This window comes from Dermacentor albipictus, unplaced genomic scaffold (assembly GCF_038994185.2).
Source record: "Dermacentor albipictus isolate Rhodes 1998 colony unplaced genomic scaffold, USDA_Dalb.pri_finalv2 scaffold_25, whole genome shotgun sequence".
In the NCBI taxonomy this organism is placed as follows: Eukaryota; Metazoa; Arthropoda; class Arachnida; order Ixodida; family Ixodidae; genus Dermacentor; species Dermacentor albipictus.
In genome coordinates, this window is record NW_027225579.1 from 3,404,495 (window position 1) to 3,432,176 (window position 27,682).

A 27,682-nucleotide genomic window follows, 5' to 3' on the forward strand; every position below is an offset into this window, starting at 1 on the left:
CGCGGTAGGTTGGAGGTTGTCCTTGTGCGGGTTCGAAATCGCCTATGTGCAGCGCCCGCAACTCCTCCAGGATTTCGTCATCAGAACCCGTATGGTTGTGGAGGATACGTTGGATTATTTGCTGACTAATTACCTTGCTCTGTGTGGGGTCAAGAAGATGGCATAGCAGCGACCATGTTTTGGTCGTGCTAAGATTACCCTGCAACTTGTTGCGTAGTTGTCGCCAGTTGTGACGGGTGAGCTCCCTAGCATAAAATTCCGCAGTTGCCGTGAGTTTCGCTATACGTAGTTTCAATTTACGATTCTGTTTGTGTCGCTTCCAACTCCTAGCAAGGCCTTGACGTGCTTCCCAGAGGTGAAGAAGGTGTGGGTCTACGGCCGGTATGTCTGTGGTGAGTATGATCAGTTTTGAATGTATGGCTACGTCTTGTTGGAGCTCTCGTACCCACTGCTCGAGATCCGTAATACCCGTTGAGAAGTCATCCGCTCGCTCTTTGCGAAAAGCTGTCTAATCTGTGAGTGTTGCCTTTTTTATCGGGTGGCGTGCATACGTAAGGTTCAATGTGGTGGCAAGTATGCAATGGTCACAGCTCAGAGTTTCCTCCGTGTTGTGTCAGGCAGCTTGTTGTATCCATTTAGTGAGGGTGAGGTCAGGGCATGTATCTCGGGAGACGCTGTTTCCTAGACGTGTGGGGTATGCGGGGTCTGTGAGGATGGTGAGACGGTGCTTCTGTATCGTGCGCTGGAGTGCAGTGCCTTTTGATGTGACTGTCGTGTAGCCCCATGCCTGGTGAGCAGCGTTGAGGTCGCCTACAATCAGCAGACTATTATTTTTGGCTATGCCAATCGCTTTAGTGATCAAGTAGTCGAACTTGGCCTGCTTCTGCTTTGGTTGGCTGTATATATTCAGTATTAAAGGGTTCTTTCGGCCTCGTTAGAGCGGCAGGATCTCAATTAGGTTATGATCGACGTCACTGTGTGGTGTCGTTGTGTGGTGTGGTGTCATTCTGTGTTGTGTGGTTGTGAGCGTTTTAGCTGTAAGTGTGGCCACGCGGCTTTCAAGCGTGGTGGTATGTGCGTTGTATCCAGATTGAGTTGAGTGAGTGCTTGTTTCCTGCAGTGCGATTACGCTTGGTGTCGTTTTGGAGTTACTTATTGTTGCGCGTTATATTTGGGAGGTTCCACTCTGTTAAGCAGTGCATGCATCCCATGTGACGAAGCTGCCCTGTAGCATCTGTCCTGGAAAGAGGAATAGGAACGCTGTGTTATTGATGTGACGCTTGGGCAGCCGCAGTCTGCGTGATCATTTCCACTGATCCCGCAAAGGCCAGGTAGTCACTGGAAAATAATGTTGTCGCCTTTTTGTTTGACATTCTGGAGAAGTTTGAGGATTTCGTACCTGATCTGTTCGTGAAATCCATGTCGGTGTACTGACTGCATGCAGTGTAAAACTGGGCTCAAGTCGAAAAACAAAGCCCATTTACTAGGTCTGTCTGTGCCAATAAATTAAAGTGCATTGCGCAGAGCCGTAGAGGCCATGACATGTGACGTATGGAATCGCAGTGTTACTCCTCTTGTCGGTATAAACACCGCACCACCAGAAGTGTTCGATGTTGTCAATCCATCGGTGTAGATGTGTACATGGTTTCTGTTATTCTCGTAGAACAGGAGTAGGCTAAGTCTTTTTAGTGCACATGGTTGTACATCTGACTTTTTCTTAAAAACTGGAATCGTGATGTGGACTTCAGGACGGCAGAAACACCACGTAGGAGACACCGGCTTAGCCTCAGGTATTTACCCCGATGTAAGTGAGGCACGATATGCACAGGCCTTTGCTCTATATGACATGCGTCCTTTCTACCGTTAGATTGGTAAGGTGATAGGAAGGGGTTCGAGCAAAGGGCCTGACGTGTGCACGTATTGTCTCGACGGCGATGTTTGCCGTGACTTAGCAATCCTGAGCAATGGCAATAGTTTCCATCGCTGACACCCTGCATGGTATTCCACAGCATATCCTAAGACATTGGACCAGAATACTTCGAATTGTACACAAGTTGGTTTTGCAGGTGTTGGATGTAATAGGTAGGCAGAATGGGAAGAATCCAACAAATAACGCGCCATACAGCTGTAATGCGGAGTGTGTGGATACCTCTCAGTTCTTTTCTGCAAGAAGCTTCAACAGATGACGACTAGCAATCAGCCACATTTTCACGTGGCTCATGAGAAGAGAACCCTGGACAGGTCTCTGTCAATCGCAATTCCCAAGAACCTGTGACTTCTGCTTGACGATATAATTTGTCCGTTGATTTAGTTGCCGTATGCAGACATTGGCTTTCGGGTAAATGCCAACAGTGCACGCTTCCGCCACAAGAGTTCCGTTCCTTGCTTACGAGGGTAGCATAATATCAGTGAGGCTGCATTCTGACGCGGCTGCGCGAAACTGCAGCCGCGTTGCATAAATATCCACAGATGTAGTCGGCGTAGATAGAGACCCGAACAGAGCTGAGCAGGTTCTCCAGTATTCCAATGCAGCTCCAAATTAAAGGAGCGTTGGGCTTAGTACTCCAGCGTGAGTGACTCCGCTGATACGCCTATTGTAATACTAAGGTGTCAAGCGATCTCCGGTGAGCACAAGTCTCGTGAGCTGCGTCATGAGAGTATCTTCTGTCATTGACGTTATTACTATCGGCAAGTCGTCCGTCGAAATGGAAACATCGATGTCATAAACGATGCAAACCGTGCCTTTACCGCATGTAGCGATCGTTGATTGCACTTTCACTTTGTCGATTTCAGAGACATCCCGAAAAATTTGTAGTGTGATACTATGTAGAACTTCTACAGCCAGGATATTCTATTGGTAATTTATTCTCATGTATTTGTTCTCACTCGGTGCGAATTCCTTGAGCAAAAAGAGGGAGAACCTGACTAAACAGGAGCTTCAAATTTTTCGTAGGGTCTACAGGCAAGAAAATCACAGTGTGTGGTCAGCGCTGTAGTGTATCATCATCCTGTTTGCCGTTCGGCTCATGACAAGCTTGAAGTCATTGATCGAGGGGTCGTATCTGTCGGACTACAACTTGGTGGCCTAGCTGTCTGTGTTGCTTGCCTCGCTGCCACGTTCCGTGGATGTAAGCCGACCTGACGACTGCGCGCCAGAAAGGTCTTCGGAGGTCTCTTCATCCAATGCCGCAAGGACGGAGCAGCAGCTGCAGGAGCTTTCGAAGAACCAAAGTGAAAACACAAAGACGAGGGTACGAGCGTTCGACTTTGTCCTCTTTGTGAATTCGGCCCTAGGTAATATTAAAGTCAGCGTGGGACAATCCCGCAAACTAAATCGTCCACATGTTACATATAGGCGAGTGTCAGCGCAGACAAGTATTCGCGTTCGAGCCTACATTTCCTCCTTCGCCACTGACGATTCCAACCAGCCAGAACATACGACAGCTAGACGTGCAAGCGTAAGAAGTGCCTGGGGAGATTCACTATTCTTGACCACAAAGGAAGATAAACGGTCCGTACTGTCAAAAACCTCTTTAAGCTCGAAGTATTCTAAGGGTAGATGCCAGGAACGAAAATATTGAACATGTTATTAAAAAAAGGTAGCGGGACGATTCCATGCAGCACTCACAAAAGAAAAGCCCGCAAAATTTGTCCCCAGGATTGCCGCCTCCTGCATGCCGCAGAGCGTTCACTCCTTACATATCATGTAAAGGCGACACCGCACACATTAACATACTCGTGGTAATATGAATGAATGGGGAATAGTGCTGAGATGTGATATTTGCCATCATCACATCTCATGATGGCATAACTGAAACGAAATGCAGTTATCAGCGTTTCTTCATAACAATACTCAACTTCATACAAGCTACAAGATATACACTTCGGCTACAGCCACATGGACTGGTGGACCTCTAAGCGCAGTGGGGCCGTGTCTGGCCCGGCCTTGCAGCCTACACCAGTGTACATTACAGTTTCGTCTCTCTCTCTCTTCGGTGTATACACAAGACCCGGTGTTGCGTTTCCACTTGATCCCCCTTTATACGTGTTAAAAAGATGACATTCACTCATTGTAGAATCCAGCCACGGAGCACTTACACTCGAGCTACGGTGAACAACATAACAATCAGGGACTGTTAGTAAAAGCTGTCGCCAGTGAATTTACCGGTTTGTGCTGCCTAATTCGCTCCAGCTACCTAGAGACGTACCTCCAAGGAATTCAGACGACTCTAGTTTATGGTATGAGAATGTGCCGAAGGTATATTCTGGCGTGGCGCCGTACTTTAAGGACGATAACGTGTCGTGCGCTCGCATTTCCCAGGGTCATTTCGGTGGGAAACACTCCATGTCAGATGGCCCGCAGCCTGCTCCAAAAGGACACGGTTAACCTTGACACATTGACGACAGAAACACCCCCGCAGTGGCACGTAGATAGCTTAGTGTTCTCGCGAGAATATCCCCTCTTCGTGAGGAAGACGCCTGGTTCCTTTCTGGTCATCCTTAATTTATGACGCCGAGATTCTCAGCGAGTGCTGATATTACTGATGCGTTGTAGGCGCCGTGTGGTACGCATAGTTCGTTCGACGCACCGTGCTGCTTAATTTCAGCATTTGATGCTCCTCACAAAGGTGCTGCTAACTTGTGCCACAATAATCAGTGCGTCAACGCTGTCCAAGCGCAGACGCTTTGATACGCACCGGCTGCGCCAGCTGCGGCAGGCGTGCCACCGTGTGTGGGCGCGCTGCAGAGCGCATGTGGAGTCTTGGAGTCGCACGGTTCACGGGCGTACGCGCGTTCTACGTCTCGTCTCAGTCCAAGCGCGCGCAAATTTAGTCGAAAAAGAAAGGTGCGAGCGATATGGCTCTCAAGCGCTTTTCGAGCGCAGACGGTCGAGTGGCAAGTGACCTGCGAATTGAATAAGACTGAATCGTAAGCTATATTGTACAAATGAGAAGAAGCTAAGCTTCGCTTGTTTGTGGAAGAAATAACCTGCGATGTTTCCTGCATAATTTCCTATTGATCCCGTTCAACATTCAAGCGCAATATTAGAGCTGTAAGAGATGCTAAGTGGCGCTACCGGGTGAATTTTAGACACGTGGGGGCTTTTAATATCATCTTGAAAGCGCTTTTGATTTCAGACCCCATGTATTTGTAAATGTGGCCCCCGCTGCAAAGCTAACTCTCATATGATGGACAATTTTGCAGTTTGCACTGAAGCTTTTAGATACTCATCATTCGCCACCAACTACACATCACAAGCCCAACTTTGGCAACGCTACTCGAAAAAAAAAAAAGACATACAGCAGACAGTGCCTGCAGGGGCATGGGACATTATACCGTTCGAAAGCGGCGGTTCCGTCACCGCTGCAGAGGGATCCGCGGCCGGACGAGAACGACGTGGTCGAAGAGCGGGTGAATGCCCCGCAGCGGCCGGGTCCCGCCGCAGCAGTAGCGGCCCAGCCCGATGGCGCGGCAGTGCCTCCTCGGCGCTCCGGGTCGCCGGTGGACGCGGCGCCCGCTGACGTACGCCGGTGGTGCTGTGCCGAGGTCGCGACCACGTGCTGGGCACTGGGCCAGACTCGGCGCTGTCTACGCCGGTCGCAGCCACGGCGGCCTTGCGCAGCCGGGACGGCCGATCGGGACCCCGGCCCGCCGTGCGGAGGCGGGTGAGCCGCCATGGCGGGTCATTCGGAGGAGGTGGTCGAGAAGCTGCGCAGGCTTTTGGGCTGGTCCGGCATGGAGACGGCGTTGAGCAGGGCGCGCCGGATCCAGGGGTCCGTCTTGAAACCCTCGCAGAACTCCTCGCGGCTGATGCGGGCGTCAGCGTCCTGCGTTTTCCCCAGACCGGAGCAAGAAATAACCATGTACGCCTGCCGGTGCTCTTCGAAATTCACCAGTTAAGCGAGAAGAACGGGTACGAAGTGCCTGGCTGTCGAATGCGACAAGGGAGTTGGCGCTCCGACGACAGATTTATTGATAGACATCGGCCACCGCGCAATTTGCTATTCAAGTTCTTATTTTTCTCCAAATCTGACGGCTCGATGTTGTTAGTCATTGCAGAAGTCTAGCCAAACACTGGCCTCAAAGAACTGCTTCAGCTTACGAGAAAACGTTCCGTGCGATGAGGTGCTCATATTTTGGGAAACATCAACACATGTGCTCACGTCGCTAAGGTCAATGAAATGCCGACAAATTTGTCATACTATACAGGAGAGCAGGAACAAAAAAAAAGAATATGAGTTCCCGCAGTTGCACTTATACGGTGAACAAGAAACTGTCACAGAAGCTATCAATGCAACATTTCCGACCTACTACAAAGCTCACCTCAGCACCCACTTCCATGAAATTAATTTTATTCCATACCTAGAGAAGAAAAGTGAGAGAGAGAGAGAGAGAGAATGTGTGTGTGCATGTGTGTGTGAATGTGTTTGTGTTTACTTCGAACACTTGGAACATCATTGGTGAATGTGATGGTGATGCCTATAATAGTAACACATCGCTATGCGAAGTAGATAATTCGCTGAGGGCTCAGGCTGCTGTAACGCGTTTGGTACATTTTTAAACGGCCTGCAATCTTGCCTCGCATGTGCGGCACCCTCTCCATTTTAGTAATAGCATGGTGCCGTATCGTGGTAATTTATTTGTAACAGCTACTGCAAACTTTACGTTCAGTGATCGCTACCCCTGCATATGTTTCTTTCACTACGGAGGCGGGAATATATCGAAGCTATTTCGAATGCTCTTGTTCAATCGACGTGGAGTTGTTTTCAACACATCTATGGAATGTTTGCGTGGCGTTGAACAATGCCATTTACCAAGGTTGCTCTGCTCGTTACGCTGCAGAACGCTCAAACATTGTCCAAGAGGTTTGACACCATTTGCTGTCCTCTAGAAGCACCTGCAGTGCCGGCAAGCATATGAAAACCGTCGTCTGCGTGACACTAGTACTTCGGTTAGCAGCTGCGGTAGTTCCCTGCACCGCGACGCCATCTCGCTTGCACCGTATCGCATTTGAGGAACGGGGTCCAGCTGCGCGTTTTTGCATCGGCGAATCAAGGGTTATGTTGCAGCGCGCCGTGAACCGGTGCCCTTGACGGAGTAAACGTACTGTGAATCGAGGAGACGCTAGGTTTCACGCCCAAACAGTGCCGACTCGTGAAAAGCAAGCTTCTACGTGAGGGAACGCAATGCCGAAAGACGAAAGCATTGAAGAATAAAAACACAAGCCACTTATATTAATCATGGTCGCTCCCTGGCGGGTAATCAGCGGCATTCGACCGTTAAAGTGCGCTCCAGCGCTCACGCTCAAAAAGCACTTGGTATGCACATGTTTAGCGCTGTCAAACCTCCAAGAGAGAGAGAGAGGAAGAGGAAATATTGGCAAAACGCAAGGTCAGAGCTGCGAGACATATTGTAAAAGCCGTTGGCAGATAGCTAAGATAAACTCCCGCGCATTGTTAACATTAAGCAACATAATTGTTGTTTTCAAAACCACTGCCTGTAGTGCCGCTCCCTGGTGCTAGGAGTGTCTTCAACGTAGGCAACCAGCGAGCGGAGGGCACCGCAGCGGATATGCGCGTATCACATGACGTGGTAAAGAGACGCTTCTTTCCTCCCATTGCATACCTTTAATCTTTAATAATGCTGCACAGCTGTAGCGAAAATGCTGCTCCGCAAACGAATAGTGAAACGACACAAAGAGAGCGGAACTGAAGAAATTGAATAATGAATGTGCCACCTGTTGCCTTGTCACGGCCACAAGCATTGTCCTTAATAGGAGGGAATAATCGCGGACCGAAGTGCTCTCAGAAAACAACAAAAGAAGGAAATCTGCAAGAGGAAACTTAACAGTGACTTAGAAAACTTCTGGCATGACGAAATTCTTTGAGGAATGCCTATTCACGGTCTGCGCCTTTTTAAAATTCGTTATTAAGTGTTTCAGGGCTCCATAAAATCGCAATATCATGCGCAGTAACGTGACGCTGTAGCGCACAGAAACATAATCGAAAAATGTAACTCAATAAGTCGCGAATACCGGCGTAACTTTTTCTATGAAATGACAGAGCATATTGGAAGTCAATATGTAGCTGCAAACTGACTCCTTCAATGTAACTGTACTAACGAAATATAGCCTACGATGACGGGATGGCAGCTATGCAGATCGTTGTACTTATACTGTCGAATCTGCATTAAATTGCTTCGGGTATTCAGTGTCAAAACAACTTCCCCACTGCTACTTTCAAAATGTCTTTGTAATGTTATCGTAAGATTTTTGTTCCTTATACCGACCATGTGTAGGATAGAAAGTAACAAATGTTGCATGGAGGGTAATGGAACGACAATTACACAGCTGGTAACAACGTCGCACAGTGGCGGCTGATGTTAACATTAACGCAACCGCCTTCTCGCTTTAAATTCTGTGTAAAATAATTAGGTACACACTCCTTTAATACAGTCGTCATCAACTATTTCTTTACCAGCTGCTTTCATCTTATTCTCACCGTTAACCAATAATGCAAAGAACCCTGATGTTGTATTTTTACTAGTTCTTGCGATTCAATGCTACCAGTATCCGACCATGCGTGACTTTGCGAGTGGCACTGCGGCACATGGAGTTCGACGACACTGTTTTTCACAGACATCCCATTGTTGTTTGGTTACCTGTGCCTTGCGTCTTGCGTCTAACTGCCCGAGTGTAGACTACTTACGCCGTTATAACAATGTTTTTTAAGTAGAGCACTTGTTTTGTTTGAACGTGCGTCTTCTTTTCTATAAGTTATGCTATGTTCAGACTACGTTCGTAAGGTGCCGATTTTTCGTAACATACGTAAGCGGAAGCGCAACAAGCGTATGCGTCTAGTTCAGACTGCGAACGTAAAGGTACCAACGTGCGCAATTCTCGCAAAAATCGTGGGTGAGAGTGTTAAAGGGTCGGCAACATTTACGACTGTTATATTACGACCATTGCGACACAGCCAATGACCGATAAGCTTTCGGCTTTCAACAACCGGTGACGACACTTCCGTCCTCCCGTCTGCAGACAGCTCTGGGCGCGGGAAGTGCCATTCCGCCATTCCATGCGCACGATTGGCTGTGTTCGTGAAAATTTTTGCAGTGCGCCTTGCGAGACTGTTTTCAGTTCATCTGGTTTATCCGCCGAGGAAATCGATGGCCGCAGATGCGTGCTCCGAACTTCGATGAGTGGTCTCATTAAGTTTTCAAGGAAGCGGAACTGCTGGGGCGACATGCGCATGATGTTATGAAACATCGCAGCGTCACCAACTCGGAGCTTGGCGAAAAGGTTGTGAAAATCGCCGTCCAGGGCCCTGTCGAGAAATATTTGCCGCACCCAAACCCTTCTGCGTCGCCTTCGTCGTCTTTGGGCGATTGAATACATGACTATAAGTTTGTTTTGAGCGAGAATTTCTTCGATCTCGGCCAGCACTCGCATGTTGGCAGGAGCCATATTGGACCGCTGGTGACGTCGATTCTGCAGCTCCAAATTTGATTGGCCTGTTGTAAAAGCCGTAATTTAAGCAGCAGTAAATGTGAACAAAGGTGCCGGCTTAACTGCCGTAACGTTTTTTACAGCCGTTACGTTCGATACGCCAAAAGAGCTGTTACGCGCGTTACGACCGTAGTGTGAACATAGCATTAGTAACAACTAAGCTACAACACAACTATATTAATGTTAACCTGCTCAAAAACAATAATCCTACATGATTTGCTCGGCACAAGTTTTTACTCCCTAGAACTAACACTAATTGGGGATAAATTCACACCAATAAAACAATGACATAGTTTACCTAACTCTTCAAAATTACCATCATCCGCATCTTTTAAGTTACCACTTAGGGCATTTATTTTTCAATTAATTCAGCCATATGTAGTTATTTTAAGTTATATTATGTATTATGTGTAGTAATTGTACTGTTATACGTGCACTTTTGCTATTTGTGCTTTGACCAAGATTACTATATATGTTTAAGAACAACTGTTACTGTCTGCATTGATACTGTAGCTCATTTATATTCTTTATTGCTTGTTATGCTGTCTCTAATGAATTAATTTTTGGTACTTCCTGTTGAAGGCCCCTGTGCAATCGTTGGTTTTGGGACACTCTCCCGTATAATAAAGGTATGTCAGTTGTATAATACGGGTATACTACCTGTATTTTCCGTTGTGTATGTGTGTGTGTGACAAATATACAATTCTTGATTTCACTTGATTTTGCGCCAGTAGCCTCCATCCAATGCCTTTCAGATTTTCTACTCTTATCACATCACCTAAGACTCTGCCGTCCTCGAGTATGTTTCTCTCTGCTTGGCACTCAATTTGTTAATTTAATCGACTACTGGTAACCTGTTCTTAACACAACGTCCCCAGAATCAATCTCGCTGTCCACCTGCCCTGTTGACGTTATGACTGTCATTTCGCTCTCCATCTCTTGTTGCTTAGTCGTTAGGCGTTAAAACGTAGCTTTCTCAGGAATCCCTCTCTAACTTTGCTGACCATGGCGGCTGCGGGCAGCTTTCTGACGAGTAGCTCAACGCAGAGAGAAAATAATAAAAATTATTTGTGCTACGTTAACATCGAACAGCCGGAAGCTCTAATCATTAAAGCACAATCGCGATGGTAGTAATCTTGTACAAATGCCGACTAGCTTTTTGAGAAAATTGGCATATACGTCACGTCACGTTGCACACGTGCACAAATGCGTGCGTGCGTCACAGCACAAGACCGCGAAAGTACACTAGAGCGCGCACGTCTGCGCGAGTGAATCGCTTCAGCAAAGCTTCATTTGCCCTATAGGTACTAACATTAGTGTTGGATCTGCATACTTGTTTTATTTGAAGCTTAGCGCATTTGTGATAAAGCACTCGCCAAATTCACAAAGCCATACGGTCCTAAGTACTCCTCGCCATTGTTTGCCAGCCTTCGTTAATAATATGTCCACCAACAAAATTGGCTGAGACTTGCTCTTACGAAGAATTTTAGCGTAATAGCTTTTATGTGAATGCGGCCCAGGTGAAGACGCGTGTCAATGGGACTCCATCACCTTATTCGCGCACGAGTCTAGATTTTGGGCAGTTAAACACACGAAAACCTCAATTGCGCTCCCATTAAACAGGTTAAATCCCGACTAAATTTCAAATATTTTTCTGGCATTCTTGACACGTTGCCGCAAATCCTTTGTGTCATTTGTGCTGTGGGTTACAATTTTGGTGAGGCATTCACAAAGCTTGGGGGCCCCTATTCACAGAAAGCTCTTTCGCTTGAGTTCTTCGAAAAAGGATATTATAGCCAATCTTTAGGGTTGACAAATTAAGTATAAACCCCATGCAAGCGATCCTGCACGCGACAGCGACAAGCGACGCGATCGAGTTGGCTGTCACGTTCGCTCGTCGCCTGCAAGTTGCACCCTATGCGAGCGATGACTTCGAGAGACGTCTCCGCAGTGTTGCCTGTATGAGGGCAGCAATATAGGCGCCGGAACTAGCCTGGCGCGTGCTTAATTAACCTAAGTTGATGTGTTTTAGTGTATAAAGCAGCATAAATTATTTCTGATATTCTTGCAGTAGGTTCCTATCCTTGCTCGTATAAAAATTTGATCGTTTGCTCTTTCCGTGCGACAATCGGAAGTACTTGAGATATGTACATCCAGTACCGGCTTCGCGCTATTGGCTAGTGGCTCATAGCACTTCCGGGCGACGAGCGACTAATCCTAGATTTGCAGAACCAAGCGATCGCGCGACAAGACCGAGCGATCTGTTCACGCGGAGGCCCGATCCGCTGCTCGAAGCCGTCGCTCGTCGCTGTCGCGCACAAAATCGCACTCATGGGGTTTAGCCTTTATAAGCAAACGCGATCGCCCAATAGCAACTCACACTTTGAAGAAAAAGCTTTGTGACCCTCGCTCGTGGGAGCTTTTTGCATTCGCCGGCCACCATTTTTCACCATATCCAGCATCACGACTGACTGAGTGTGTGTGTATATATATATATATATATATATATATATATATATATATATATATATATATATATATATATATATATATATATATATATATATATATATATATATGCCACCTGGGTTCTGTGCCCCGAAATTTGATTTAAGCCCGTGAAAGATAACGCGTAGCCCATAGTAGCGTTCTTGCTATGCTGGAGCGAGTTTTTACTCTGGGACAGTTCCGCAAACAAATTCCTAAATAATTCCTATGACACTTACGTTTTAACTGAAGTCACATTTCATTATCTGTGTTCAAATGCGACTTTCGTTATTTAGTGAACGAGAACAAAGGGAACCGAGGGGCCCCAAGGTCTCGAATCCGGCAACATTGATGCCTTCAGGTAGCATGAGTGAGTTTAATGGCCAGTTGCATACACCCAAAAGGATAACGTACTTGTGACGCCTGAGGCAGAGAGGATGTTCCACCTTCGCCGCCAAGGTTTGTGAGTGCTGGCTCTGGCTAACACTTCCAATGTTAGTGCTAGTAGGTAAGCATAAATACCCCAGAAAGAGGATGGCAAAACGGCGCCGTGGTAGCTAAAATGGCAAGAGAATCGCACGCGCAATGCCAAGACGTGGGTTCATATACTACCTATGGTAAGCTGTTTCTCCATCCATTTTCATTGCCATTAATTTATAATTCCTTTCATTCAATTAGTAAGTACAAGTAATTTCCGCTATGTTGTCCTTGGTTCATTGTTTTTTGGCATCTAATATGATAAAGAAAAATAAGGCCCCTCGGTTACCTTTCTCCAATGTGCACGGTTGTCACTTCGCGCTACTGCAAGCGGGAAAACTCATCGGAGGCTTTATTTTCGTTTACGAGGCATCCATTACGATGTCCCAAGCAGCCGTGACGTTAAAATATGTCGTGATCATGGCGTTACAAAGCTTTAATGTTAAAAGGACCCACGATGCTTCGGTGGCATTCTGATACTTATAACGATTACGTATTTAGCTCAGTAAATAAATGCGCAAGAACCTCAGACAGTGGCTGAAATAAGCTATCGTCAAGATAATTCTGAGCCGCTCACAAAAGTAACTTTATTACGAGAGTGAAGACCAAAACAGCTATCGAACGCTACGGGAGCCACGGGCCCTTACGGTGTCCAGTTTTGCGAAGAGCTGGTCGACCCTCTTGCGCGGGTTATCCGCGCCGGCGGCCTCCGAGTCGGTGAGTCCCGCCTTGCCGTGCAGCACGTATATGGCCGTCACGATGTCCAGCATCTCGGATCGGGTCACGAATCCGTCGTTGTCCAGGTCGTACAGGTTGAAGGCCCCTGTGGCGAACCATGCGCGCATGCTTCAGTCATAGCTTCTTCTACAGGTCATGGCGCCTAAATGTAGTTATGCATATCACTCTTCACGTTACACGGGGAACGGTGTGAAACAAAAACGACCAGCATACGGTTAATGCTGATGCTTGTTTTTTTTGTTGTTGTTGCGGTAGTTAATGTCGTGCTTGGCGGTTAACAAGATTTCTCCATTCTTTTATTTTCAAATTGAAGAAGTACGTTAGAGCGTCACTTACCAGCTTTGTCCCATATCCCGTAATTAAAGTCCCACCCCAACCAATAGACACCTAACTTATGCCAAGTTTCTTTTTTTGCGATCGTGCACCCACATGATTTTAGTTTTTGCAGGAATTTATTCAACTACCAAGTTTGTCCCCCCTCCCCAAATCCACCTGCGATTTAATAACATATGACTCAAACTATAAGATCCACCGTATCGTTTCTTCTGCTCTATTTTCAGACATCGCCCCATTTCGCCGCACACACCGCAGTAGCTCAGTGGCTTTGACGCTGCGTTGCGGGGCTCGAGGTTACGGGTTAGATCCGGGCTGCGTCGGCGCCATTTCGATGGAGGCGAAATTCAAGTACATCCGTATACTTACTCCTACGCGCATGTTAAAGAACCCCTGGTGGTTAAAATTATTCCGGAGTCCCCCACTAAGGCATGACTCAATGTCATGTCCTGGTTTTGTAAGGTAACACCCCAGAATTTATGTGTCTTTAGTTTCGCCACCATCGAACGTTTCTTTGCCTCACACTCAAGTGAGCCCCCCCCCCCTCCCCCATTCACCTGCCCTCGTAGAGTTCGTCAACAACCTGCACTGCACACCCCAAAGAAAACATGACTGATGGGACAGGCGAACACTTCCTTGCTTATCTTTAGCTGCTCTATATCTCTCCTACTGACCATAAAAACAAATTAAAAAAAAAAGAATGGTAAACCAGGCAAGTCGGAAAAGCGTAAAGCGCTTTTCAGTGTCTTCAGTGATTCAGTGGATTCAGTGTCTTCAGTGTTCAGTGATTTCAGGTGGATTCTTGGACGAGGCGGAGATTTTCTGCATGCGGAGTCGCAATTTCCCGATAGATAATTGAAAATTTGCCTAATAACACGTTCCTATGGGTGGGAAGCGGAACCCGGACTAATAACTTGCGATGTTTTGATTTTAATGGTGCATGTACCAATTGTGAAATGTAAGTCGAGCAGTAAAGCCATGTTTGCTTAACGAAAATCAGAGTCGAACTACTTATTTTAATATATCGGTTATTGAAACCTGCTATTAAATTGTTGGCGCTTCAGTTACTAGTATGCAACAATGGACCCTTAATCAGGTCGTGGTGATCTTCACTCAATTGCAAATGCATTTTTAGCAGATTTCCCGAACAGATATCTTGGAAGTGTTGCTAGTCTTAGGATTTCCTCTATGCAAACATGACTTTACTACTACTTGGCTTGACTTTAACACTTGCATCATGTACCAAACGTGCATAAATAAGTATTAGTAAAAAGCTTTATATACCTACTTGAAGGTTGCACTTTGTCGTGCTATTCCACATCATCAGGTAATCAATATAGAGAGTCTGAATAGAGCTATGCGCTCCGTGCTTATAAAAAAAAAAGTTCTGGCAAAAAAAAACAATAAATCAAATACCCGAAATACCACGAAGTGGCCTTAGGTTGTGCATCTTTTAAAAGGAAATAATATTGTGTTGTAATATTGTTATAATTCTCAGAACACTGTATTTTTCTGTTATGAACACATGTGTGCTCTAGCATCGAAGACATTATATTGAATATGTTTATATATTGTCTGCCTCGCAAACGAGGTTTCGAAGCTGCTGAAGTGAATAGATCCATGTTTTTTCTAGCCCAAGCTCACCTTAAGTCGCCAAAAATTTGTGGATAGAATAAAGGTTGAAATGTAAATACCATGTCCCCGCCAGTCCTTTCTCAAATCTCACTAAAATTGCACCGCTTTTCCACTAACCTGCTTTACGCCAATGATAATTCCCATTTTTGGGACCCTGAAACAATGTTGAGAATATTGTACAAACGTACCCGGTCCTTAGGATGGGCTTTCTCGTAATTATTCACGCGTTTAAGTGCCCGCTAAAGCGCGCAATTTATTATAAAAGGTCTCGAAAATGTACATCGCTGGCGAACGCAGCAGGGCCGCTGCCCTAAATTTTAAGCCACCCCCTCCCAATTGACGTAGTTAGCCTAATTGGCGTCAGTTGGGCAAGCCATCCGAATGGCTAACCAGGTCGCGTCATCGATAATTTTTTCCAACCTATGGGGAACAAATGTTCGTCATAGTTCTACTGCTGGGTAACTTGTTTCTCTAAAAGAAGTGACAGAAACGGAATACACAGCGACAATTTATCACTTTACTGAAGCACTTGCGGCGCTCAGCAAGTGTCGTCTGCTTGTGTTTGAACGTGCTGCGTTTTGACATAAGCAGCGCCGTCAGTGTTGCTCTTGAGCTTTCTTTGCGCGAGCACCATGGTTTGCGCTTGTTACGCTGTGGGCAGCCAATCTAGCGATCGGCGAAATGTCGAGCTGCCATGTCATCTCCCTCTGCAATGCAATATGTGAGCGGAGCGGCTGCATCGCATCAGGCTATCTCAATCAGCGTCAGCATCTAAGCGCTTGGCCGTCACTTCACTACGGGGGATTACTACCACATTAGAGAGTTCTAACGTGTCGAGCATTCGGGTAAACGCATGCTCAAGCGCACTCGGTGTTTTGCCAAATGAGTGGAGTCTGAAACGTGAACGGTCTGCACGGTGCCGCCGGCTGGTGGCAAAGAGTTCAACCAAACAAACACCGAGCTAATACAGCAGCAACCAAGCGCATTCCACTTTGCTGCTAGCATAAATTCTCGCCAGGAACATAATCGTGAGCATGTTGTCTTTTGTACATATCGAAAATATTTTGCACGTGGTTACAGCAATATTAGTTCTTTGTTTGGCTCCTTAAGATGTGCGCCACCTGATGACTGACCGTGCAGAGCGAACAGGCCGGGTACGTACGTCTACAGTAAAGCTACTCCATCACAGAAATACTAGCATGGACTGGGTTTAGTCTATTTATCCACCGATCCATCGAAACACCCAGCAAGCCTGTGGTTATCGGAATACCAGACACGCTCGACGCTGGGACAGAACGGTCGCAACGCACGCTGCTTGGATATCTCTCACGGTTGATTGACGGTCCGTGAGCTGGCGGAGAGGTTGCAGAGGCTTCCTGCGCTGGCTCCGAGCCCCCGAAGTAGCCGACATGATGTCAAATAATGACGCAGGGCCACCGATGGCAGAGCCTAGCCCAGTTCACTCGGTGAACGATTTGCGGAGAAAAATCATGGCTAGGGAAGAGGTTAACTTGTAATCGTCCGTAGCTCTCTTAATGAGACTCCTTACTTAAATTGTGCCACTAATGTTTTACTCTAGCTGCACGCTACGCCCCTACAAAATTTGTCCAAACCATTTCAGGAACCCTTTAGGAGAGTGTAGTTTTCTTTGCAGGTATATGTCATCATATTACGTTAATCCTTGTCGTATATTGAATGTGTCACTGCGAAATTACTATGTATATCTGCCCCAAATTTTCGAATTTGCTCATGATTTTTTCATTGGTATTAAATGTAATATGGTATGTAACCCACTCTCTTTGATGCCCTGAAAAACATCATGAAGTTTTTGTAAATACATAATTACATAATCCAAACATAACTTTCTTAGCGCTTGAACGCCAAACATTTATTTTGACTCGTCAAGCAAAATAGCAACTCCTCATTGCTGAATACAGGGTAATTTCTTGCCTTGCAGTGTTTGCACGCAATCGCTGGAACCACACCACCTGTCCTGAGCAAAAAAAGTCTGAAAATAGGATACGTGATACTGATTAATGCAGCCGTGTCCGCATAACGGCAAGTGAACATATCCACCCTTCCAGGCTACATTCCGAAACTAGGGAATTAGACAGCCGGATGCACTTCCCAGGTTACACACACAGAACACTACCGGGCACCGGGTTTGGGAGCGCCTGTACCCATCTTGTATTCTTTTTTTTTTTTTGCTGCAGTGGGTGCGTGCGGTAGGTTTCGAACTGTCCACCTACCGCTGCCGTGGCGGACGCCCTGTACACTAGGCCACGACTGCGGTAAAAGGGCTACGTATCAGGAACGAAGGAGAGATATAAAGAAAAGAAAAAGAGAAAATGATCGCTAATAACTTTTGTTGCCTGTTATACAGGAAATTGATAATAAAAAAAGCAGAACAAACGCAAGAAACTTGCTTTTTTTTCGTGTATTCTCAGTAGCGAGCCTGGACAGGGCAGTTGCCTGATTGGACCGCACCACATTTCTCTCCTAAATTCTTCTTCAGCGAAACATCGACAACATCAAAAAACTAATAATGAAGAGGCACTTACAGTTGAGTTTTTCGTCGATGTTGCCTTTTGTTGTGATAGAAATGGCTCGGATGAACTCCTTGAAGGTGATAACGCCATTCTGCGAATCAGAAAAGAAAGAGAGAAAAAAAAACATGGCGAAGTCAGAAGCATCAGCATGATCAATGATCAGCCTACTGTTTTTCATTGCTTCTTCGTTTCGCCTATTTTTGGTGAAGATCCAGAATATAGAGCCAGAGCATGGACGCGAAGATTTCCCTCAAGACCCGAGGACGGCAGTATGGACGTACTGGCCTATCGTTTCGCTCCGATCGTGAAGAGAGCGTACCCGTTTCTCCTTCTGCAGAAAACAGTCCTCGTAGACGCGTGGCCAGTATCCGTGTTGCAAAGCCAGCAGCGGGGTTGCAAACAAAAAACATAATACGGTAAACAAGCAACATTGACGAAATATCATCACTACGCTCCGCGAAACGTATATTAAAACGCGTATGTGTGTGTGTTACTCTGTGTACAGTATATTGCACTGATAGCACGCAACATGAAGTCAACATCTGCATAACAACGTTTCTGGAAGTCTTTGCTTGTCCAGAATAACAGAACGCATTTGCTAAGTCATCATCAGTCAGTGTTGGCCCAAGCTCAATGCTGAAGCAAGGCCTCTCAAAATTTTATTCCGTTTACCCTTTGTCGTTCTCAATGCGGCCGCCATATCAACGTTCCTATTTTTTAAATTCTAATTCTATGTTCTCTGCAATCGCCATTGCATTTGTTTGGGTTACTGTAATATAAGCAGATGTGATTTTATGCTATGCAATTTTCCTACCCAACTTCAGTCCACCTTGTAAATAAGTACAGACACAACATTTTTCTGTTGCTTTATCACTTTAATGGTTAGTTGTAAACCCATTAATTACTTTATGAGGCATTGCTTCCTCGTGAGCTCAAGAAATATTCAAACATGTATTTTACTGCGTCTAATGCAGAACGTGCGATATGTTCAGCATGGCTTCTGGTTTGAAGCAGCAGGACTCCTCGTTTCACAGGGGTGTCGTAGGATCTAGCTTCAAAGTATCACGAGCCACTGACGACTGATTCAGCCTGATGGGGTGGTCGCAATCCATGCCGTGACCTAATCATCAAAAGCTTGGTGGGCGCCGCAACATCAGATATCGTATCCTTGTCGCTGTGCACCTCTGCATTTCACAGTGGGATAAACCTGTCTCTGTGATAGAAACTATGAGTGCCACCTCACTCCTCCCCCCTCTCCTTCGCCGTTGGTGTCGCAGGCCTACTGCAGTGAGCTTTGGCCAACGCGATCATTGTGTTACCTGATATACCCTGAACGGGCTGATTGACAGGCGCGTTAAAGATATGTGATACCTTGCGACCAACGCCTCCTCTTTCAGTGACGTCGCGACAAATCTGATGTAAGTCCGAAGCGGCACCGCATTTGCCGCGAGTTTTAGATTCTTCGCATTCAAGAAAATAAAAGTACAATTTCTCTGGTAAGTACGAACTCTGGCAGGATGCCTTCTACACAGAATCGTCAGCTACGTGATTAACAGATACAAAAATTCCACTTTATACTTTACTGCTTCAATTACTCCTTCAATTCTTAGGTACCTAGGAACCTTAGTCGCGTGGGGCAAAATTTTTTTTCTCCCATTCGGTGGTCGCGTATTTATACATTTATGTAAAATGGCGGAGAACACCGCCAACAAAATGATTTAGGGAAACTACAGACTGAGTTTGCAACAGAAAACAGATGAAAGCTAAAGAGCTGGGTCCCGCAAAATGGCATACTGTGTTTTGCTCATTAAAGGTTTTTCACGGTGTATGGGGCACATATCTTCTTTTTGCATGTTTGTATCTCGACATCTGCGGGCTTCCACGGAACTGACTTGCCATTTCTCCTTTTTGTATGATTACAGATAGAAACGTAATCTATCTTGAGCACGCTTTTTCGGAAACTAGCCTTCCTCAAGGTTCATGGAAATGTCGCCTGTCCAATGGAGCTAAATTTCTGCACGAATGTGCAGTAGAGAAACAATCGCAGCGACAGAATTGGCAGTGGTGGTGGACAAAAAAAAGTACGTGGTGCGGTTAAAGTTATATCGGCCTAATTTAATATGATAATATGGTATCGCTCCTCCGATTATATCCCTCAGTCCCTCAAGCATCGTTTCTCTTGAAGGCACAGATGCAGGAATACTCTACTTACGGCTTAACTTCGAGTCTGAAAAAATCCAACGGCGCAGGTGACATTCTGAACGAGTTCCTCAGAAAATATGCGGAATGGTGTAGCAAGTATCTTGGCCTAATTTTTTTCCCAAATCACTTACTTTCGCTAGCCTACCAGATGACTAGAAAATTCATAAAATAATTCCCATTCACCAAAGTGGGGATAAGCCTTCAGTACCAAATTGCCGTTCGATATCTCTTACAAGTACTTCGTGTAAGTTGTTAGAACACATTATCCTAAAACACATAACAGTTTTTCTGGAGAAACTGAGTATCTTGTTTTCTAATCAGCATGGATTACGTAGCGGTTTGTCCACAATTATCTAGCTAACTCAGCTAATTCTTGACCTCGCACTTAACATAAAATATCGCGGACAAATGGACATGATTTCATTTTACTTATCAAAAGCCTTTGATACGTATCTAGAGTAAATGAATCGAAAAACTGACATGTGTAATCTGAGCGGGATTATATTTTTTTCATGGGCAAAGTATTTTTTTTTTTTTGACAGACAGCTTGGAGCTCCTGCTTTTCGAAGGCGTCGACACAGAAAAAGTCCCTGTAACTTCTGGAGTTCCTCGATCTTCCGCCCTAAGACCACTATTATTTTTATTCTTCGTAAATGATGTTACGGAAAGCATTGACACTAGTATCAAGCTCTTCGTATAGACGACTGCATTATATATAAGGACACGCACAGCTTCATACACCACTTAACTTAATCTCACTCCATCAATTGATAAGTTAATAGACTCGTGCGCTAAACGGCAAATGTCCATTACGTGAAAAATCCGTAGTCATTGCAGTAACACCTAAACAGAGCCCGTCCGCAATTACACTAATGATGGTTCCTAACTAGCGAATGTTGAAAAACATAAGTATTTGAGGGTTATGCTGACGTCTGACCTTCGACGGGCGGACGCGTTTCCAACATTTTGGAAGTCACATTACGCAAGCTTTTCTACATAAAAACGTGTTTAAATATGTCACACGTGTCCTCAAAGCTATTAGCATACACTACTTTCCTAAGAACAGTGGTAGAATATGCTAACACAATTTGCTTGCCTAATTCTCAGTCTAGTATAACCAAATTGAAGTCAGTACAGTGCAAAGCCAAACGATTTCTGTACAAGTATAAGCGTACGGACTCTCCCACTAAACTTCTGGTTTCTTCTGTCATTAGGGCGCTATCTACTATAGGGCAAAGCAGGCGTGTCTCAAGTTTTTGAACCAACTGCGGCATAATAGCTATAAGATTTATGTGTCTAAGTATGCCGCATTTTCGCCCTCGCGCCCGATTCGTCATAAGTACCAAAGCACATTAACAAAATACTCTTTGAACAAAGACTCGTTTGGGCAACCACTTTTTCTATTTGCGATCAGCGAATGGAATTGGTTAAATCGAGGTGTCACGGACGCCGAAATATTGCCGGCTTTCACCACAAAGTTGGAAACTACACCTAAGCTGTAGTACAATCGCCATTCCCCCACGCAATCTCTCATTTGAACGATCGTTCCGTTTCGTTAGGTTGCTACACTTAGACAATGCATTTCCTTATCCTAATACTTGCTGGTGGTGAGCAGTCGAATGTGTACCGGATTTCCTAGTGGAAGAGATTTCTTATGCAACTGCACATCACTTCGTTCTTGTACTAAAACTTGTTTGCTTCTTTATTGCATTCCTTTTTCAGTAACAGTTTGCAGTCCAGGGCCTGTTTGTGCCTCGCTTTTTCTTTTTCAGTATTCTTTTTGGGTGTTTGCACATTGTGCATAACTGACACGTCGTTGTTTCTTTTTTGCTTGGCAAACTGTTTGTGTTTCATCTTGTGTGCGCAGTGTGCACGTTTTCTAACTGTTAATTTTTAATTTTTGCTTGTGATCTTTGCTCTCAATGCTCTGTCTTAAGGTTGCTTTCTTTTGCAATAAATATTTTCTCTTTTTCTTGTGTGCACAATGCGCATGATTGCATACTGTTAAACTTTATTATGAAGTTGAACTTGTTTGCGTGGTAAACTGCGTAGAGCACATTTATTCTTTTAATCCTACGCTGGAGGATGCGCTTCGTTTTTCTTGTGTGTACGTGTATGCGTATGAATATGTGCGTGTGTGTGTACACTGTGCATGTTTTCAAAATGCCGATTGTTTTTTTTTCCCTAGAACACGATCATCCCACCTGATAAGCTATTAACTGGGAGTGCCAGTATGGAAAATAAATAAATAAAATGAATACTACAATTATAAGAGCAGGTGTTTTTCAGAAATTCAGCACTGATGTTGTCAAAGTCGGGTAGCGAACATATGTTCAATGAATCAATTAGTATAATGCACCGAGAACTTCAACAGTCACTAGAGTAGTTGTTAAAAAGTTGTAGTAATTGAAGACAGGTAGTACAATATCGGCAGTGCACAAGAAATCTTTAACGAAAACACGTTTCTTTTGCGTATTTAGGTGCGGTTACATCGACGTTAGATGCTAATGCGTAGGCTTTCCAACATAAGTTAGTGCTCAAATGCTTCGCGGAACAATGCAATAGTTTTTTTTATTTTTTTTGTTTTGCTGAATAACCGCTTTAAACGATGTTTGTAACAAGGCGCGCGCGGGTTGCGAGTAATAGACTGGGTTGTAATGTGCTTAGTGATGAAATGATTTACCCTTGCCGAAAGCATATTCCAGTATGACTGCAGAGTAGGATTTTCGAAATTCCCCAAGAATATGCTCAGAAATGCACTCAGCTCGTTATATTGCTGCAAACTTAGCTCTCTTATAGTCCCTAAACATTTTTTGGCTTGTCGGAAGATTCCAAAATGAAGCAATAAGACAAATATGTAGTATTAAATGGCCGCTAATACTCAGGAAGCGATGGATAAGAGAAACTTAATCAGGATGATTGGTTACGATCAAATTCACGGTGTTCGCGGAATTTGATGTTCGTGTGGTAGCTTGAGTGACTAATTCTGTCACCGAAAATGCAGTGGAAATACCCGAGAATTCCTTTGAATCAGAAGAGGACGACAATAAATTAGCTTGACCGCTGTTCCAAATTATATTAGCAAAATTGAAGGCAACGAACAAGAAAAGCGGTTTACAAGAATACTTTGTCGTAATGAAACTAATCACATAATGCAGGTCCCTGGCTCGTGTATGTGTCAAGGAAGGTGAACTATAGCAGACGCCTAAAATTGTTTTTTGGGTTCACGAGTTACTGTAGCCCACACTGTGGGCAGATTGGTGTTGATGTAAATGGTTGATGATTGGATGCGTTTCGAAATGTCAAAGCGTACGCCGCCGCCACGACGCTATGTTCGGTCACTGTGATATACTGTAAATTGTTCACTGACATCCACAAATATGTGCAAGGAGATCAGTAAGAATGAGGGAGGCTATTCTTGTTACGCGATTCCCTTACTCTAAAACGTCTTTGCGACTGCATTTCACATTTATGCGTAGTGGACTTTCCTATCAATATGCACTAAATTTTCGCGTACACAAAATTTGATCGGCTGGTCCTTTTTACTATTAGCAAAGTGCATCGCAATAAAAACTAAAACCGGTGTTGTGTCCCCGGACAGTGCCGTATTGGCTGAACGTGTCGCTCATACTTCCAGCATCCTTTCCTTCCCCATCCACGCACCCTGAGGCGTAACGGCTACGGCGCTCCTCAATCACGTCGCCCTCGCCTGCATACAAAACTCCTCAGGGTCGCAAAGGTTAACGCCCGCTGAGGTCACGCCAGAGTGGCGATTCGAAGCCTAATTTACGAGCGCACCGCGTGACGTTTCAGTTGTGTCGGCAAGAGAGGAGAGGACCGCGTCTGCCAAAAGAAATGATGGCGCTTGCCGACCCGACAGTCTGGATACGGGGAACGCAGTGGCGAGCCGCTGGACGAGTGTTGCCCCACTACGCTCTCTGCTGGCCATTCACCTTGTATACTTCCGATGCCCGTCACTTATGTCTAGGTCCATGCTGCCCGCCTCAGCTCGCTGCCCCCGTTAGCGCGGAGGCCCTCCCTTTTTTATCTATCGCGGCAGCCACTGAGGCGGTGCCGTCATTCTCCGCACGTCAGACTACGAAATGTTCCCGAATTGTCGCGCACTCGAGTGCAATAAAGTAGCGACGATTGGGGCCCGCGTGTTGCGGCGAAGAGGGACACAACGTGTGCAAAAAAAAAAAGAACACCTCTTTCTTTGAGGGTAAAGCACCGAAGTGCGTTTTGTGGGTTTTCTTTTTTTAGATGCTTTTAGAATATATTATCAGAATGCATTCGCAGAATATATTCAGAACAAATCCTCAAGACAAGTAGCTGCAAGTTACAAGTTCGCCCATGCTCCACAAATGTTCTGCTGAATAATACTCAAACTGAGGGTCGAGGGACAGAGGCCGCACGCTTATATCTAAAGAGTGGCGCCACCTCGACTCCTTTTATGCGCGTTCATGGTCACGTTGCCGGCGCCGATAACGAGGTCGCCATCTGCAGTGGCTAGCACGTGGGACCTACGACAGTACGCTCTCAGCAACCCGTCCCAGCTTCACCAAGAAAAGCGAACAGTTGCAAATGTGCACGCACGATTGATTCAGGAAACGGGCGACTTGGTCGTGCGCCTCCGTGTAATGTCGTTTTCTTTTTTTCTTATGGTGCTGCCGTCCACGTAGTACTGATCTGTAGTCACCCCATCGAAGGCTCCGCGGCACCTTCTCTAAGCCAGGCATGGGACACTTCTGAGGAACTTGTGATCATTTTCCAACTATTTCCGCCATGCAGTTACCATCAAGGGCCCCTGATTAATAAGGAAGTCTTCCTTTTTGTTATGCGCTGGCCGCCAACTGACATGTCTGTACAAAATGTTGAACATGGCGTTAAACAAAACATACTGATTAACTACTATTATTGTTATTATTATTATTGCAATAAACTGGGAAAATAATTGAATATTGAATGCTATTCAAGGGAAACACGTACTTAGGAAACGAAGTTGAAAGCACCGTGAAGATGAAGCTCTGGAAAGTCTGCCGAAGGGCACGAAACAAAGCTAAAGAAATGATGTGCTGTTCCAAAAGAAACTGCTTTGGCGGCCAACTGTCACCTTCTTGTAATAAACCTGCAAAGATGTGGCCCCTTGTGAATGAGCTTAGGGGAACCAAGTCGTTCTTCTAATTGGATCCGATGTGGAAAGGTTTCGGTGCACCGTCGCAAGCATGGCTAATTGTTTTAACGATTCCTTTCCTTCAGTGGGGACAGATATGGCAACGTTCCTTAATCGGCAGCAAGTAGTTCAGTTGGTTCAGTATCACATTCGGCGCCTCTGCTCTTTCACGCGATAAACCAACAAAGATGTGGTCTCTAGTGAATGAGCTTAGAGGAACAAAGTCGAGCTCCCACTTAGATGCAATACTGAAAGGTTTCGGTGCTTTGTCGCAGGTGGTAGCTAATTCATTTTCATTACTAATTTTCATTTTTCAACTCATTTTCAATTAAATTTTCAATTCATTTTCAACTCATTTTCAACTCATTTGTAACAGTGGCGACAGATACAGGAACGGCCCTTAATCTGCCGAGCGTTATCGCAGCTAGCGGTTCAGTGCAATATACAGCGCTCCAGCCTTCGATGGGGAAAGACTTGTTTCGATTGCTGTGTCGGCCACGAAGGAGCCGTGGTCAAGCTTTACATAGAATATCAGCTAGGGATATGTATAATACGGCATATCCGTGTGTTAGCTGGGCCGATTTCTTTTTTTTTTTAACAGTATTCTAGACACATGCGTTGTATCCGATGAAATGAAGAGAGCATGTGCCATTGCAATATTTAAGGGCATAGATACGTCAAAACCAGAAAACTACCACCCCATTTCCATACTTCATTTATTAGCACAACTGCTGGAAAGGCAAGTTCTTGAAGCTATAGGCCACTTTGTTCCTAAGTACAACATTTTATCAGCTTCCCAGCACGGCTTTGTTTAAAACAGCGGTACGGAGAAACTTTTTGGTACTTGGAATGATTTTTGACACGGAACTTTTGAACGAAACGAAGTGGCCTGTGGACTCTTCTTGGATATATCGAAGGCACCTGACTCAGTTAGACACCGTATTCCATGCAGCAAACTTTACAACGATGGCTTTCGGGGGTATTCTCTAGATTTTCCTAATAGTCAGTTTTTGAATCGGTCTCAAATTGTTTGTTTGAATGATGTACACAGAACTCTACATTGTGGTACCTCACAGCAGAAGAGCCGCAGGGTTTAGTGCTGTCAGAGCTTTTATTTAAGTTATACACGTGTGACTTGGGACATGTAATTGGCGCAAGCACCGTTTTTCAGTATGTGGGTGACACGTTACTTGTTTCACAACGCATGGAATATGATATGACTGTGGCTCTGCTTGAAATTTATGCAGTAAAAGTCTTATCCTGGTGTAAAAGTAATCAAATAAATGTTAATGTCCGAAAAACGCCATTAGTCTGTTCTAGAAATCTTCTAAGAGTTATTGATGCCACACTGCCTGCCCTATTGCATGGCTCTGATTGTTTGAATTGCGACTGCACGCCAACTGTATATGCAGGCGGTGTTTAATATCTATAGATCGCACTTTGACAATGATTTATCATGGAACGTTCATATGGTTTCCATTTGTGCTAAACTTCAAGGAGCTGCGCGCTTACTTTACCGCGTTTGGATTTATGCTTCTATGAAAATAAAGAAAATGATGGTGCATGCATTAGCATATTCGCATATACGATATGACATCTGCTGTTTCTGAAATTGCAGCAGCCTATGGAAATTCAAAGTGAACGGTTTATTTGACATATTCTAAAAATTGTAGTCCACAACACAAAAATTCATATGGGTAACCTATTAGGTCTCTGAAAATGCCAGTAATTGATTGAGTGTTTCTCTCTTTTGTTGTGCCGCGATATTTATGGAACGAAGATTTTTGCCTACCCGCTATAGAGCACATGGATCTACGCAATCCCTGCAGATATGTTGTTCCTCGAACAAGAACTAATTATGGCAAAGGGCAAACACAGTATTACATTCCTACTTTGCTGAATGAACTCCTGAGCTCAGTACTAGGGCAACAAGATTTATTCGCCCTAAAGAACGCCTTAAACAAGGGATATAAAGAAATGTAACTCGTATGAAGCTAACATTCATTTGTGTGTATGCGAGCATTGCGATTGGTTGAAACATTGTACATGTATCGATCTCGCAGTTTTCCTTTAGTACATTTGCTGATTCAGTGCATAGTTATGTTATAGTCTTGCCTTGCTTGATTTGAGCGCTTTATGGTAATTTGTTTTGTACCTTATATTAAAAATGAAGAGATTTAGCTTATAATTTGGAGCATTAGTTATGCTCGAGCCCCTGTCACTGGCATTTTTCCGCGCCTGCCAGATCTCTGCTATGCGAGCCTTCGGAAGGCTTCGGCGGACCTGGGAAAAATTGCACGGACATAAAGCTCCCGCAATAGGCGCTATTATTATTATTAATATTTTATTATTATTATTTTTTTACAGCTTGTACGTACTGGCTGCTTACCCATTTACCTTGATTTATATTGGGGGTATATATACAATAAATATCTTCCTTCGAAGCAAAAGAAAAACAAAATTTGTGTTTCTAAGAGAATCGCTAGTTTCGGAACATAGGAATTGAAGTACCTCATTCGACAGCGCCTTCCACCCAGTCAATGCGTCATTATAGCAACGCTAGTGTTATGATTTGAGAAG

At 44.9% G+C, this 27,682-nt stretch overlaps 1 protein-coding gene across 1 annotated transcript in view; it reads right to left on the bottom strand.

Moving 5' to 3' along the window:
- Nucleotides 1–5,503: 5,503 nt before the first annotated feature.
- Nucleotides 5,504–27,682, bottom strand: part of LOC135908433 (frequenin-1-like) — an 803,832-nt gene continuing 781,653 nt past the window's right edge. Inside the window, exons 5-7 of the mRNA XM_065440212.1 lie at nucleotides 17,740–17,818; nucleotides 13,120–13,295; nucleotides 5,504–5,828 (exon numbers count right to left, since the gene is read on the bottom strand). Of these exons, the coding sequence (XP_065296284.1) occupies nucleotides 5,685–5,828; nucleotides 13,120–13,295; nucleotides 17,740–17,818 (399 nt within the window). The 3' untranslated portion in view covers nucleotides 5,504–5,684. The remainder of the gene's footprint in view (nucleotides 5,829–13,119; nucleotides 13,296–17,739; nucleotides 17,819–27,682) is intronic.